Source organism: Fusarium subglutinans (genome assembly GCF_013396075.1).
Source record: "Fusarium subglutinans strain NRRL 66333 chromosome Unknown NRRL66333_c0000023, whole genome shotgun sequence".
Taxonomy (NCBI): domain Eukaryota; kingdom Fungi; phylum Ascomycota; class Sordariomycetes; order Hypocreales; family Nectriaceae; genus Fusarium; species Fusarium subglutinans.
Genome location: NW_023502086.1, coordinates 185,739 through 200,532, shown reverse-complemented (window position 1 = coordinate 200,532; position 14,794 = coordinate 185,739). Strand labels below are relative to the sequence as shown.

General features: G+C 49.8%; 5 protein-coding genes across 5 annotated transcripts; 3 read left to right on the top strand and 2 right to left on the bottom strand.

Annotated features, from left to right (window-relative positions):
- Nucleotides 1-939: 939 nt before the first annotated feature.
- FSUBG_2589 (L-sorbosone dehydrogenase) lies at nucleotides 940-2,397 on the top strand (the record flags this gene model as incomplete). The annotated part of the gene is made up of 3 exons (XM_036680377.1): nucleotides 940-1,251; nucleotides 1,308-2,088; nucleotides 2,150-2,397. 3 exons carry the CDS (start codon nucleotides 940-942, stop codon nucleotides 2,395-2,397), a joined length of 1,341 nt encoding a protein of 446 aa, XP_036541858.1.
- A 537-nt stretch (nucleotides 2,398-2,934) lies between these two features.
- Nucleotides 2,935-4,115, bottom strand: FSUBG_2588 (transport sec13; the record flags this gene model as incomplete). Its single annotated transcript, XM_036680376.1, has 4 exons — nucleotides 2,935-3,691; nucleotides 3,750-3,865; nucleotides 3,972-4,013; nucleotides 4,113-4,115. 4 exons carry the CDS (start codon nucleotides 4,113-4,115, stop codon nucleotides 2,935-2,937), a joined length of 918 nt encoding a protein of 305 aa, XP_036541857.1.
- Nucleotides 4,116-4,675: 560 nt separating this feature from the next.
- Nucleotides 4,676-5,734, top strand: FSUBG_2587 (peroxin 20; the record flags this gene model as incomplete). Its single annotated transcript, XM_036680375.1, has 2 exons — nucleotides 4,676-4,795; nucleotides 4,844-5,734. The coding sequence occupies 2 exons, from the start codon at nucleotides 4,676-4,678 to the stop codon at nucleotides 5,732-5,734; spliced, it is 1,011 nt and encodes a 336-aa protein (XP_036541856.1).
- Nucleotides 5,735-6,554: 820 nt separating this feature from the next.
- Nucleotides 6,555-8,826, bottom strand: FSUBG_2586 (glucan 4-alpha-glucosidase; the record flags this gene model as incomplete). The annotated part of the gene is made up of 2 exons (XM_036680374.1): nucleotides 6,555-7,569; nucleotides 7,616-8,826. 2 exons carry the CDS (start codon nucleotides 8,824-8,826, stop codon nucleotides 6,555-6,557), a joined length of 2,226 nt encoding a protein of 741 aa, XP_036541855.1.
- Nucleotides 8,827-13,200: 4,374 nt separating this feature from the next.
- FSUBG_2585 (uncharacterized protein) lies at nucleotides 13,201-13,935 on the top strand (the record flags this gene model as incomplete). Its single annotated transcript, XM_036680373.1, has 1 exon — nucleotides 13,201-13,935. The coding sequence occupies one exon, from the start codon at nucleotides 13,201-13,203 to the stop codon at nucleotides 13,933-13,935; it is 735 nt and encodes a 244-aa protein (XP_036541854.1).
- Nucleotides 13,936-14,794: the final 859 nt, after the last annotated feature.

The window sequence follows — 14,794 nt, the reverse complement described above, 5'->3', positions numbered from 1 at the left end:
TCCCAGCTTAGTGTTATAGCACAGAGCTAAGCTGAGGCAACTTATCAATAGGGGCTTTTTTTTTTGTTTTTTTTTTTTTGTTTTTGAGGCTTTCCATGGTGTCTGGCCAACTCATAAAAAGTAACTTCTGCTTCAAGTGAAGTGGCAGATCGGTGAAGCAAAGCGTCTCCTCTCAGGCATCAATACACGTAAGTAATATAGTATTGAGTATGCTGCGTATTTGGGCCATGAAGAGGACATGGCGTTGTGGCTCCGGTACTTGTAGTACATAGGAGTGAGATAGACTTTGTTCCTGCATATTATGGACAGGGGCGTGACACTCAGACCTCATCCAACGTGACAATGATGATCGAAACAAGAATGGTTTTGTGATGACATATCTAGTCTTGTTTCAGTCTAAAGGTCTGTGGCCATCTCGGTTGAGATCAAGTGACCCAACTTGGCTGTACCTATTCCGATAGGTTAATTGTACGTATCGATATCAATCATTATTCCAGTCTTGAAAGGTGTATCATCATGTTGAATATGTACGAGCAAGGCCATTGCTAATGGCTACCTGTTGTGGCTTGCTTTGATAGTGGCTCTAGATTGGCTCAACTAGGTAGGCTTGGTCTGCTTCGGTCGACTAAGCAATACCTAGGTAGGTTAGTAGCGTTATGTGGGGAGTAGGTTGACGTTCTTATACGGAGCTGTTACCTTAGGAAACCAACACCATAAAAGATACGATCATATAATACGTCAAACAACAGAATAACATCAACATCAACATCTCAGCAGAGCAGATCAGATCGCACTTCTTCTGCCTTGAACCTTAAGTTCCAACTGTACGAGCAAGTGGCCTCAAGCCACGAACATAAAAAATATGTTTCCCCTCTCCTCTTGTGCAGGCCAAATACCCTCTCCATGGTCATGGTCATGGTCATCCTCTCATCGTTCAAGATGACCTCCCTCCGCATCGTCGCTGTAATTACCCTGATCTCAACCTTGATCGCCTCTTTCGCTTCAGGCCAACAATGCAGCTACGAACAACTCAAGCCGAGGCGCTCTAAGCCTAATGCCGCTGCCGGTTGGGAGTATTCCGTCGTTCACAACGACTTCAGACAACCTCGAACCATCTTGTTTGATACTGAGGGTGCTCTCCTCGTTCTAGATTCTATAACCGGTATAATTCACTTGAAGCTCGACGATAGTGACAAAGGAGGAAGATGTGTCCGACTGGAAAAGAAGACGATTTTGCTCAAAAAGAGCAGTGTACGTTTTCATCCACGGTCTCTTACACTGACGGCCACCAACTGATCAATTTACAGCTAAACCACGGGCTCGCGCTTTCAAAGGATGGCCGCACCATATATGCCTCCTCATCAAATAGCGTCTGGTCATACTCTTACGATCCCAAGATTCCCATGCTGAATCAAAGCTCAGAGCAGCTGGTAGTCGAAAACATGGCTAACGACGGCCATACATGGCGGTCCCTTCTCATGTCACAAAAACACCCTGAGTTGCTTATCGTTTCCCGAGGGAGCGGCCTCGGTGGCGACCCGCAAGCCGAGGCGATTGTCTCTGGCCACGCTCAGATCCGTGTCTTCAACACCTCAGCTTTCGAATCCAAAGCCCCCGACGGCCCCGTCGTGAAGCCCCATGACTTCCATCATAATGGTGCCCGCCTCGGCTGGGGTCTGCGCAACGCTCTGGGCCTAGCAGAACACCCCGGTACTGGTGGAATATTCAGCACTGAGAACTCCTATGAGATCCTCCATCGGGATGGCAAAGATATCAGCGTTGATAACCCGGGCGACGAGCTGAACTTCCACGGAACTCTCAATGGTTCTGGCAAGAGCACCGGGAGCAACTATGGCTACCCTTTTTGCTATAGTGTGTGGTCCATAGAAAAGTTCCCTCGCCGCAGTAACGTGAGGATTGGCGAACACTTTGCTGCTGATCGGGGCTCTCAACATTCTCGTCGAACTGATGTGGAATGCGTAAGGGATTACACTGCTCCCGTCCAAGTGTTCCAAGCCCAGTCCGCCCCTATAGGCCTTGAATTCCACCCGGACGGCACACGAGCATATCTGGCTTTCCATGGAAGCTGTAAGTTATCATCCCGCCTTGCCTTACCTGCTGAGCCAGTTGACTGACATACCTTACTCAGGGAACCGTTTTGAGCCGGTGGGATATGAAGTCGGATATATCGACTTCAAAAAGGGACAACCTGCGTTGGCCGCTATAAAAAGTAGAACTGCCGTCAAACACATCCTTTCAAACCATAACATGGCGAGATGCGGGGAGGACTGTTTCCGCCCTGTCAGCCTGGCCCTGGACAAGAAGAATCGGCTGTTCTTCTCCTCTGATTCAACTCGTGAGATTTTTGTGCTATATGACAACAGCACTACTCCGTAAAGGGGCATAAAGTAGGGCAGGCAATAAAACCTGGGACCTTGACCCTAAGAGATAGAAATATTTATATGTGTAATTTAGCTCAAGCTGAAGGCACTTTTCACTGGGTTTATTTTGGCACCTCTCGCTAAAATCTGAAGTTTTCTTGCTCCTGACGGTATTCAGCTTTTACATCAACGTCCCAAGTTGGAACAGCAGTTTACCTATGAGCCGTGGGCACAGCTGTTCGTATGTCCATAGCAAGCGAATATCCAAGGATCGATAATTTAACATTTCTAAAGATTCTCAGTTCTATTACTGAGCCAGGGTGGCTCTCTTCAACCATCACAATATCCCGCCAGAAAAGTAACCTGGTCCAAGCCTCGTGATAAACGCAAGCCCACGCATAGCGTTCGTTGTTCAGCTACATTCGCGCTCATCACATTGCGTCCCACATCAGGATCAAGAGGCCATAGCAAGATAATCACCCTTTTGTTTGCCTTGAACGCCTGGCTCTCCTATTTGTACTCATAGTTGCGTCGCGCTTTACTCTGCCTCCATCTATTCCTCAATTGTCTTGACACACTCCCACTCGCCTCGGAGATTCTCCTTCCACAACGACACCTTGTTGTCCTGTCCGCTTACCGCCAGCACATTGCCACTGAGCGACCAGCTAACTCGCCACACAGCCGCCTCAAAGTTGAGAACCTTGGACTCCCACTGAGTGGGGTTTGAGGGGTCGGATGTCCAGATACGGACCGTCTTGTCCTGCGAAGCAGATGCGATGTAGGACTTTTGGAGGACAGTAGGGGACCAGGCAACATCACGAACCCAGTCGGTGTGTCCAGTCAGGGGCTCACGCTCTTGCTTGTATGTCTGAGAAGCAGCATCAAAAGCCCAGATCTTGAGGACGTTGTCGCTGCCGCCAGAAACGAATCGTCGGTTGCCGGTAGCACCAGGACCAGGCGCGCTGCTGACGATGCTTCCAGGGGTAGTGGCGGGGGCCCAGGAGACGGAGTTGACGCCGAGACCGTGGGCGGGGAAGATGGTGTGGTCGATGCTGTTGTCCTTGAACTCGAGAACGCTCACGTTGCCATCGGAGGAGGCGCATGCTAGTAGACAGCCAGCCTCATGGGGAGACCATGAGACGACGTTGACCGAGGCCTTGTGTAGATTGAAATCGTAAATTCGCTGCCATGCGTTGTTCTGTCCGCCCTGCTCTTTCCAGATGAATACCTTGCCATCGTAGCCAGCCGATGCCAGGATGTTGCCGTACTTGGGATGCGCCCAAGCGACACACCAGACAGCACCCTCATGTCTGTAAGTCGACCCTGTCAGCTTCCCCTCCTTAGGTATGGGGGCAATGTCAAGCCTACCCCTTGAGAGTCTCGATCAAGCGCTGGGTTTCGCCCTCAATCTCAAAGATCTTGATCGTCTTGTCGCCAGAGCAGGTAGCTAGCTTGCGCCCGTAGTAATCGAGGACAGCATCATGCTAGGAGTAGCTGTCAGTATGATTCGAAATCGTAGGGAGATATCGTGTCGAGCTTGGCTATGTGTTGCATAGCTTCGAGTTGCATCGATCGGGAGCGGGAACGTACAATCATGTCCTCATGACCAGAGTTGGTGATAACTTGCGCCGACTAAAGGGGTGGGTTAGCTATAATAGAACAAGTTTGGTTTGGGTGTTGCTCGCTAAAGATGGGACAAGATGGGGATCTCATGAGTCACGTATCACTTACCATCTTGCTAGATTTCACACCAAAGTTACAGCGCAAAAGGAAACAAGAAAAAAGGATGGAATATAGAAAAGGTGGCTATCAGAGGACACGATATCGCCCATGGCCTGGAGCTATCTGAGGTGGCCCGCGCCAGACCGTGGCGGTGGTGACAGTTGGCCAAGCTAGAGATCACGTGGATATAAGCGTGACCTACCTACCTAGAGTTGAATGAACATCCCCACTTGCCGCATTTGTATCCGAACGGCGCAGTACGTACCGAGTTTAATGTTGCCTCGGCGCATGGAGGCTTCCCCGGAGTGGACGGGGCGGGAGAGCGGGCAATCACGAGCCATCGGGACTCGGTCTTGAATTGGAAACTTGGACTTGATTTCTGGGGAAAGCGGCTCTTGGATTATTCATCTTCAACCTCGCATCTTTATTTGAGCTTCAACGTCAGACATTCCTACTATATACCACTCACTATATACGCGCCACTAGACCCATCCATCACATACCTAGGCCGAGGTACACTCTCTCAGCATCTTCATCAACCCATATATCCAACATCTCACTCAAACTCAATCATGGCGGACGCTTCTTGTAGCGGAGGAACACCCTTCAAGCGTCTTATTGACCACCAGGCCCGAGATGTCAGCCACCATCAAGACAGACTCATAGATCGCGCTGGCCCTCAGGGTCATTCTGTAAGCACTCACGTATTCACCAGAGACTTATAAACTGAACATCATCAGTCTTTCAGATCTACGCCACAACAAATGCAAGGCGCAGATGGCTTTGGCGCGTTCATGGATGGCCCATCAACTCTTCCAGGTATTCCTCAGCATCATGCAGCAGGAAGATTAGCAGCCCATGCCGCTGTCCTTGAACAAGGACACTCGCCAGCCTTTCACGCTGCGCAAGCGCCACAGTTTCGTCAAGGGCATCATTCTCCCTCCGTGGACGTGAGCAACTGGGCAGCAGACTTCAACCGCTTCGCAAATCAGTCACAGCAGCGTCAACCTCTTCAGAATGGCTTCGCCCAGCCCGCACCTCAGATGCATCAGCCAGCTCCCCAGATGAACTTCCAAGCCGCATTTGTTCAACCAAACGCTGCTTTCGCTCCTATGTATGGCCAGGCCAACGGTGCCTTCATGAACGGCAGTGCTGCGACGACTCAAGAGGCTGGGTTTGATGATGAGATGTCAAAGTGGATGGCTAACAACGCCGGTGGCAGGATGGAAGAGGTTGACGCCATGATGGACCAGATGGCTCGTGAGCTGGAACTCAATGACGCAGCAATAGCACAGGCTGAAGCAGAAGCCTCGCAACAAGAGACAACCACTGAGCCGACATTGGAGGCCAACTCAACCAAGCTCGCAACACCAGATATTGCCAGTCTTTCTCTTGAGACAGAGGAGCCTGTGGTCACAGAGCCTGTTGAGGCGACAAAGACAAAATCAGAAGTTGCAGATGCTGCAGAGCGCCTTCTTGAGTCAGTCGAGCATGAGGATGGCGAGAAGTGGAAGAACTCAGTCTTCTTGTCGTTAATGCGAGATTTCCGAGATGGAAGGAAAGACATCATCGACAATGAGATTCGGGAAACCCCGGAAAGCGAGGGGGCTGTTGCGAGAGACGCTCAGTGACGCCCGCGAGACCTTGACAAAATCAGACGCACGGCCTCGAGGCTGTGTTTACAAGATAACGATACTATCGAACGTTCTCCAGCGAATTTTAGTAGTCCACGTCAAGACGAGTTGACGTCACGGTGGGAGGTCGGATCAATGAACGACTCGCTGTGGGACGCAGCCTCGTTTCCTAGTTCTTGCGCCGAACATCTCAGTCGAACGACGTTCTAGGATAATGGAATGATAAGTGATCAAGCCGGACCTTTAAGGTCCATTGGAGCAGAAGAGTATCGCTTTGTCCAGGTACATAATGGCTATTCATGCACATCATTGTGAGAAAGTCATCATGGGGTACGAATCTGTTTGAATCAACAGGCGTTGAATTGACAATAATTTCAAGTACAACTGAGAATCATATTTTCAGGCTGATAACAGCGGGTTTATGTACCATCGACAGTGAAAAAAGACGCCTGTAGCCAATGTAAAACAAAATCACAAATCAAAGGACTTAAATGAATCAATAGGCATTTCTTTTCGTAAGCGGTCAGTCGCTCCCATAACTCCAGATATTCCCTTCCTTCGATTTGTGGCCCAAAATGCACTCCGTTACATGAGTCTCGTTCCTTCTCGCATGATGCAATCTTGAGTAATGACAGAAAATCAGTATAGACACGACGAATATAGAAGAATCGTGTCATCCAGTAATGGCCCCCTTAGTCGTGTATGTATAACGCCATGATATCGAAGAAGAATGTGTAAGGTATAAAATGGTATGGCTCGTCATGTATAAATAAGTGAGCCCATGCCAAATAAGGGCAATATCAAAGAGATCAACTCTTTATAGTGACGTCCACGAGCAACCACAATCCGTAAGTGACGGGTTTGTTCGTTTTAGTAACTGCCGAAGCGCTTTCTTGGTCTCAAGTTCTGAGCGCTTTGTGAATGTAAGGTCCAGGTCGTCAACGTCAACATCCTCCTGTTCCACAATGACCATTACAACCTTCCTGCCATCTTTTTCGAGCGGCACAGCCACATCTCCGTCGCCAACAATCTCGTATTGAGTGCAAGTCGCCACGGATTGTTCACCCCATAGAAATCGGCGTTCAACCATCTTGTAAACATGGGGGAACACGGGCACAGGTTGTTTCCAAGAGCTCCAGTCGGCCGTGGGTGTGCCAGAATAAGTGCTGTATGTGGTAGTGGCACCTCCAGAAACAGTAGCTGACGCAGAAGGGGGATGATAGGTCGAAGAATTTTCACCGGGGTAAATAAAGAACTCGATGACAGTGTCTGGCCATGTACATATCCAAGGCTTATCCCCTTTCTTAGCGTTCGGGGGAGCCTTATTCTTAAATCGATGGAAAGAGTTGTAGTCTTCGTATTCATCGTCGCTGTCCCAACCGCGCTTGCTCAAGGCAGCGCCGAATTTCTTCTCGGAAACGATGACAGTCTTGTTGTACTTTGTCCTCATCCACCAAGCAGGACCGCGTGCAAGTTCCAACGTGTCGTTAACTAATACCATAGGCGTTGGCTGAGGAATGCTGGGAGGTTGAGCACCCCACGGAAATGGTGTATCCTTATCAGGAATAGCTTTGAGAGTCATATTATAGCAAGGTTTGGACTTGGGTTTTGTGCCACTATCGATCTGAATTGACCACATAGGGACGACAATGTCACAGGACCAGGCCGATGACTGTTGCGAGTCGTTGAAACAGGCATTGCTGTTCTGGGGGCTAGGATCAATATTAGGAAGTGCAAAACGCCCTACTGCCATTTTGGGCAAGTCAGTCGGTATGGCTGTGATGATTTCAGGGTCATATGTTGTCGTGGTCGGAGGTTGGTAGGAATATTTGCTGGACAGGAGTTAGCATGATAGCAAAGGTCAATAGTAAAACTTACTTATTTGGATCGGGGGGTTCATCTGGGTTGTTGTTATGGTTTTTCGTGAGCATAGTGCCAATAACAGCACCCATGATAATGCCCATGAGAATCAAGCCAACAAGCAGGAGGCAAATAGCCCAGTAAGGCACAATTCCCCAAAGCTTCTTCTTTGCCCGACGTTGCCATTTGTTGACAGTAGGCTTCTCGGAAGTTTCGGCGGCAGCAGTGTTGATGTCGTGATGGCTGGCCTCGGAGGCATGGCTTCTGACTGAAGGGCGGGTCCTCGGCAAAGCTAGGTCATCATCCGTTGATGAGAATTCAGGATCGCGAGTTGCCATACCAATTCCGCCAGCTCCTGGAATTTCCCTCGTGGGGGATGGTGGTTCCGACACGGGTGATACTGGCGATACAGGTGTTTGTGTTACGGGTTTAGGCACATACGCATTATCCGGGTATCTGGTGTAGGGCGGCAGTTCCTCCATATGGCCCAATGGGCCCACCAAATCACCTGCCTCTTCTCCATCCGGTCCTAGTTGTCGCTGATAATTTCCCCCCAAGCCATTGAATCCCACTGGAATAGAGGGTGCGGTGCTCTCGCCAGAGGTGGTGTTTTGTGTATAAAGAGCATATGGATGAGTTGGAGCTTGAGTGCCTCCGTAAGAGCGATCTTCTGGTATGACTGCGTTGGCGGTGGTAGATGTTGTAGCCACACTCATTGTTCGCTGAGGATACATCTGATACGGATGGGAGGGGCCAGACGGGCCTGTATATGGACTTTCGGCACGAATTACCGGAGAATCTGACGATAGGCTGTGATTGTTGCGTATGTGAGATCGGTCAGCAGTTGATGTGCCGTCGTTTCGAAGAGCAAGGGAGTCGTGATTTCGGTGAGGCTTTGAGATGCTAGAAGGTCGATTGCGGATAGCAGGAGCGATTTCGGCTGATCCAGAGATAAGGGGTGCCTGTGATGACTTTGTAGATGCCGACTGTTGGGAAAAGGATTCGGTTGATGATAATGAAGATTCGGGTTGGGTATTGGAGTTTGAAGTCGGGTTTATGGAAGAGGAAGAGGTGGCATTATCGGAGGGTCGGAAGCCATCCGCTACCATCATCGCACTGAGGTCATAGTCATCGTCGGCACCACTAACCGTGGACAGCCTCAACGAACGCGAGCGCCGAGTCGATGAGCGACGCGAGTTGCTAAAGTCCTTGCCGTTGCTGGGATCCATGGCGTGGTGGAGAGGGAGGCTAGGGCTTCAAGCCAAAGACGCCGGCAAGGGCGTGCCCTACAAGTCGTTTAATTTCGAGAGGTTGAAGTCGACGTCGAGAATCAAAGAGGCGATGAACGGTCGGGATTCGAAGGGGAGCGGTCGGCAAGCCAATGGCGAAGGGAGTCGATTTCGGGAGACAAAGTCAGATAAGGAGACAGTTTGTAGCGAGCGAATATTGAGTTCGAAACGGGAAATTCGACGACTCGAGTCGGGTCGATAGTCGGATGAGCGAGAGTGATTCGAGAGATTGAAACCGATTCAATTCGATTGATGATGATGATGATTTGTTAAGTCGTGGTTGGGATGAGATGGATGGATCGATGGGGATTGACAGAACTGCAAAAAGCCAAGAAAGAGAAAGCGGGTTTCGAAGAGGAGCGAGGGAGCGACTGGGAGTGGCTACACAACAGAAACAGAAGGAGGGAGACTGGGAGAACAGACCAACAGGAGACAAGCAGGCGCCATACCAAGAGAGGGTCCCGACTTTCCCAGCGGGCTTCGGTGGACCCAACGCCCCATCCTAAGCCAGTCAGGACTGGTCTGGAAAGGGGAAGGCCTCTAGGGAGTCTGGGCTAGGCTCAAGATGGTCTAGAACAGCCTGAGCTAGCAATTCAGCGTAGGTTTTTTGTTTTCCTTGGACCTGAGTTGAGTTAACTAAGGTACCTGAAGAGTTCAGGGCGCGAGAAAGCTTATTAAAGGCCTAACTCAAGAGACAAAGAAGAGGCATGCACGAGGAAGAAGACGGTTGTGCGACACTCAGCACATTCTTAATCCCACCAAGCAGTCATGATCTGCAAAAGATTAACTCTCTTGTCTGCAATTGAACCCTCCGTGTTCCCCAATGTGTGTCCCCTCTCTCCCCCATCATCAGAAAAACCACAAATCCCCCCTGGGTCGGTTGGCAGTGCACATATGTACCTGGGGCCAGGTTTGGAACGACGGACCTGGGCTAGGGGCCATGGATCATGCGATTGGTGGACCGAGGACCCCGTTTCGAGCAACAGCCAGTGAAGCAGCTTGGAGCGGTTTCAGCGAGCAGCACTGGGCTTGTCTTTGTGGATGGATCACTAATGGAGAGGTTTCATTCCTGCGTCATTGGTCATCGGAACTTGGCTACAGAACAGTACTCGCAAGACTCTATTTTTGAGGGTTTGTGTACGGATATGCATAGTTGGGTGTTGATATTGGTGTTTCCGTGGTGGATCCTCGTATTTACAGTCAGTCCGTCAGTTATCCATTCCCTCGACACATCATGATGCAGAGCTAACGTATACCATAGATAGATAGTATGGATATAACTAGTCGTTGCCATCATCTTCATCATTGGAAGTCTCGGCAATGATTCCATGTCTTTCAGTCATCCATCCATTGCCTTGGACCGTCGGCTCTTCTCCCGCTTGGCAACCAAACCTGACTAGGGGTTGTGCAGCATCGGTAGCACACTCCGTGGCATTGGCCTTCCATTATCGGTTCCAGTTCGATCCTTGTGCGAATGGTACCTTTTGTTTACAGCCGAGTTCAAACTGCCGTGATGAGTTCAAGGTCTATACCATGAACTATTCAAGATGGGCAGTCTGATCATCGTTGGAACAAGATCAGGTGAAAGCAAGTCATGAACTGACTCCCATTCTCTGTTTCACTGCATGGCTTGTCAGCACTCAATTTCAGGCGCTTCCTTACTTCCGTCACATTCCTCATATCGCACTGCACGAAATGGGCGATCCCGGCCGAACCGGCAACGATGCTCTCTCCTGATTCCCAGGTCTCAGTCCGTCAGTGTCTGTCATTCCTGGTCTCCGCTGATCTCACCAAAGATGATCTAAATATTTGCTCACCCAAGCGAAAACCCCATCTTCATAATAGATCCACATAATATCCAAGTTTTTTCCAACTCGTCTTCTAGAATTGTAGAATTGTCATTTGTCGATTTGCACAGAGCGAGGGCGTTGTCGATGCTAATTTCCCACTTCGTTCTGAATAGCATCCAATGGTCGGCTAGTCGGCTCTCTCCCTGTATCCCTGATGGCTTGCACGTGGGCTATCCCTCATCTCACCTGTGTTGAGCTTTGACTGTCTCTCAGGTTCATGTAGTCTTCTGTATGCTTCGGAAACGTGCAACACGACTCGGAGCATGCTCAACGGCGCACTTATTCTTGGAAGAGTGCCTTATCCAACCAGAGTCTTTATCTCGCGTCTCTCAAGATGCAGACAAAGTTGGACGATTTCGATGTATGCGTTGTCACTGAGAAGATGGTGTCGGACAGATGGTTCTCATTGATCTTTGCACAGGTAGGTGAGATCTCTCTCTTATATCTGCCACACCGGTTGAAAATGAAGCGTTGAAAATGCTCGCCTTGTTTTTTCTAGCCCACTCATGTCATTTCTGGGGTACAGTAGTTTCCAACTGCCGGTTGACAAATGAACCAACCATGATACTTAACCCAACTCTCGGGTTGCCTGGTGTCTTAACCACATGTTCAACACGAATGTCATTAGACAAGAGTTGAGCACTCGCATAGTCCACAGATCACACGGTTGACAAGATTGATCCTTCAAAGTGGTGATCTGTGTGAAATGGTGATGGTACCAGGTATGCTAGGTAGATTGTCAGACATTCTGTACAGTACTATGCCACCAGAGTATCGAATACACAATCTCTGTTATCAGGCCATCGACTACATGTTACCCTACAATCAAATGTTCACGTCTGGCAGCCTATAAAGTCCTAGAATAGTTTATCAAAAAAGCTCAGAAAGGCACTCGCAGTATGCAACTCTCGACCCTTTATCCCTGGATCGTCAGCCTCATAATTCATATTTCGTTTCGTTTCTGCACTTCCACAAGCCTCTTGACTCCAAAGAGCAACTCTACCCTTTCCAAAGGCGGTTATTTTTCAACCCCGTCACATTCTTGCTCACCTCGCAACTGCATAAAACCTCTTCCAATCCCATCATGTCACAGCACAACCCCCCTCTCACGCATAACCAACCAGTCAACCCTGTTACGGCGGCAGCTTGCATGCTCCAGCAGCCAATCGTTGGGGCTCAACATCACCGCTTGAAAACGCACCGCGTAGAGCAGACCACCGCACTGCAGCCTCGTTTAACTTGCTTCGCTCCAGATAAGAGGCAGTGAGAAAAGAGGAAAAGGCAGCCACAGCGAAATGCATGCAGCTGTATGACGTCTAGGCGTCAGTTATCCACTGCCCTCGAGCGTTCGCATGGCTCCGCAGCCTGTTGTGTTTAGTTAAAGTGTCCTGATTTTTATGATATTCGTTCGTGGATTATGCTGTCGAACGGGTCTTGTGTCAGCCAAGTTTCAAGGAATTTGGACTCTCCGCCAACTCAGTTCCATGGGCTGTGCCTGTTCGTGTTCCATGGCCAATTGAGTTGATCAACCCGAGCTGTCAATCCCATGTTGAACTTGATATCTCATCGTCTACTTGATACTGATTAGTCCAACTTGACAACTACTGGCGAACCACTACAACGTGCAGTGTGTTCGCTTCACATTAAACTACTCGCCCACGAGATTTGCATCTCTTACACCCTCATCTCTGTGCTAGATCATCTATCACCTTACCCCTCTCCAAAGCAGGGCGAACGTGGCGCACGATCGTCCAGCTTGCACAGCGTCCATGACCCCTTGGCTGCTCGCCCGAGAGCCTCAAGGAACGTCTGTTCCCTCCCGCCGTCAGCCAAAAATCACTGGCGGCCCGTCACTTGCAGCGTACCGGTACCGTACCGTCCTGCACATCACCTGGAGAGTCGTATCGTGTGAGCCCGCTCGCACAGAAGACGCTGCACGACGGACGTTCTCGACACCCACTCACTTGCTGACTCCAAACTCCCCCTGTCGTTCTTTGCTTCTGCCGCTACCACAGCCTGTCCTGTTGTGCAATGTGCAACAACCATAGGAGACAATAGCCTCTTTTCTCGTCGCCCGCAGAATATGAGATGCCTTGACGAGGCAGCCGATCCTGACGATTGCTTTTGTGCAATGATCAATTCCGAGTACGTAGATGTTGTGTAGACCTCGCCTAGTCCGTGTGTTTAGTTCCCGTCTATATCATGCTCCCATGTCCGTCTCTCGTTTGCCTCGTCCTTTCTTCTTTAGCTCTTCATGTCGATCTCTTCTCTCTTGAACAAGGAACCCCTTCTTTCTATTGCCCATTCTACCACGCTTGGCAAGCATCACCTTGCCTTCAGCACAGCACCAGCCTCAGCTCACTGCTTTGGTTCGTGAACTGCACACCATCTACACATTCAGACTTCACAAGCTCATCGCCACCCGCCTCATTCTCCAAGTAATTGCCATCTCTAATAATCCACCATGTCACGTTCATCCGTCTACTCAGATGACAGCCGCTCATCGGCATGGACGACTACTTATACCCGAATACCCAAGAAACAGCCCAAGGCTCTCCGCTTTCTCTCGTGGGTAGCTGGAGCACCACCCGGAGCTACAGCTGTCAAGAAGAGAACAAGAGACTACCGGGATGACCGTTCAGTCAGTTCCAGTGGCTCGACGTTCTCCAACTGGGATCAGTCCGACACACAGCTCTACTGGGTTGTTCATCCCAACAGCTACTATTACAGTGGTAGCAGTAGGGGTAGCACCAGCAGTGGATCTAGTAAGCGAAGTGGACGGGGCCACAAGAGCGGAGGTGGCTCCCGTAAGCACTTTGACGGAGCCGTTCCTCGGCCGGTGGTTCAGCCGATGAACATGAACGGCGGTCCCCCACCACAACATCCACCTCCGCCTCCGATGGCCCCACCCATGGACGGAGGCTATGATGGAGGCCCAGGTTATGATGCCGGCTACGGCGATGGTATCTATGATGAAGGCTATGATCCCAATTTCGGTGGTGGTCATCCCCCTGCCCCGATGATGGGTGGGTATCCTGGCCCTCCTCCTCACATGCCTCCACCACCTCCCATGCATCCCCAGATGCCCGGTGGAATGCCCGGCGGAGCTCCCTTCATCGACTTGACTGGGCAGAACCACCCAGGCGGTAGAGGAGGTCCCTCCTCAGAATCAGACGGTTGGAGTTCTGAGGAAGATTAATAATAGTCTTGAGACTGGGTTAAGGAGCAGAACCTATTGATCAGTGCTATGCTTTCTATTCACGTTGATGATTGTATTTGGATATGTATTGCTAACAAACTTGGGATGGCGAACATGGCGTTATGGAAATCAGTTATGAGACAACTGAAGGGTTATGAATGAAATCATGATTGCTTACATGCATTAATTTAACGAAATGTCGCTTGCTGTTCTTTGCTTCTTCCTGGCATAGCCGTTAGGACATCGTATTGACCTCTTGCACTTCAAGCTGCAGGGTTGGTGGTGCGATTATAAATGTACATAGTTTGATAATACGAGTTGATGCTATATGTTTTATGTTCGAATGTTATATTTAAGTAAGCATGGTACAACCATTACTTCGGATTATTTGCTACGTCACAAATTACTACCTATATCGAATGCCACACAGGTGTAGCAATTCAGTCATCGAGCTGTATAACAAGGAACGAAACCAGAATTGTTAATGTCCACCTTGAAAACTGAGGGTCTAGACCTTTCGATGATTGCTACCGGGTAACTAAAGGACAAAATGACGTAGGGATAGAGAGTCTCGACCATTCACATGCCCCTAACGACTCAAGAAGTGTCGTGTGCTCCCTCTCATGCACAAACTACTATACGTAACGTTTGCGGCAGCAAGAAGAAAGAAAGCCTTGGTGTTTGCCCATTTCATTTTTCTTGGTCCCCCCCACCCGCCTTCGGGTTTGAGCGATGCTCCCAAGTCTGCAATGCATCAAATGTTCCTAACCCCCCTGTCAACAAGACCCTTTGGTCTTACGTATCAGCCAATGATATTCATCAGCGGGTGTTCGCTTGCCGGGAAATGGTTGAAACACAG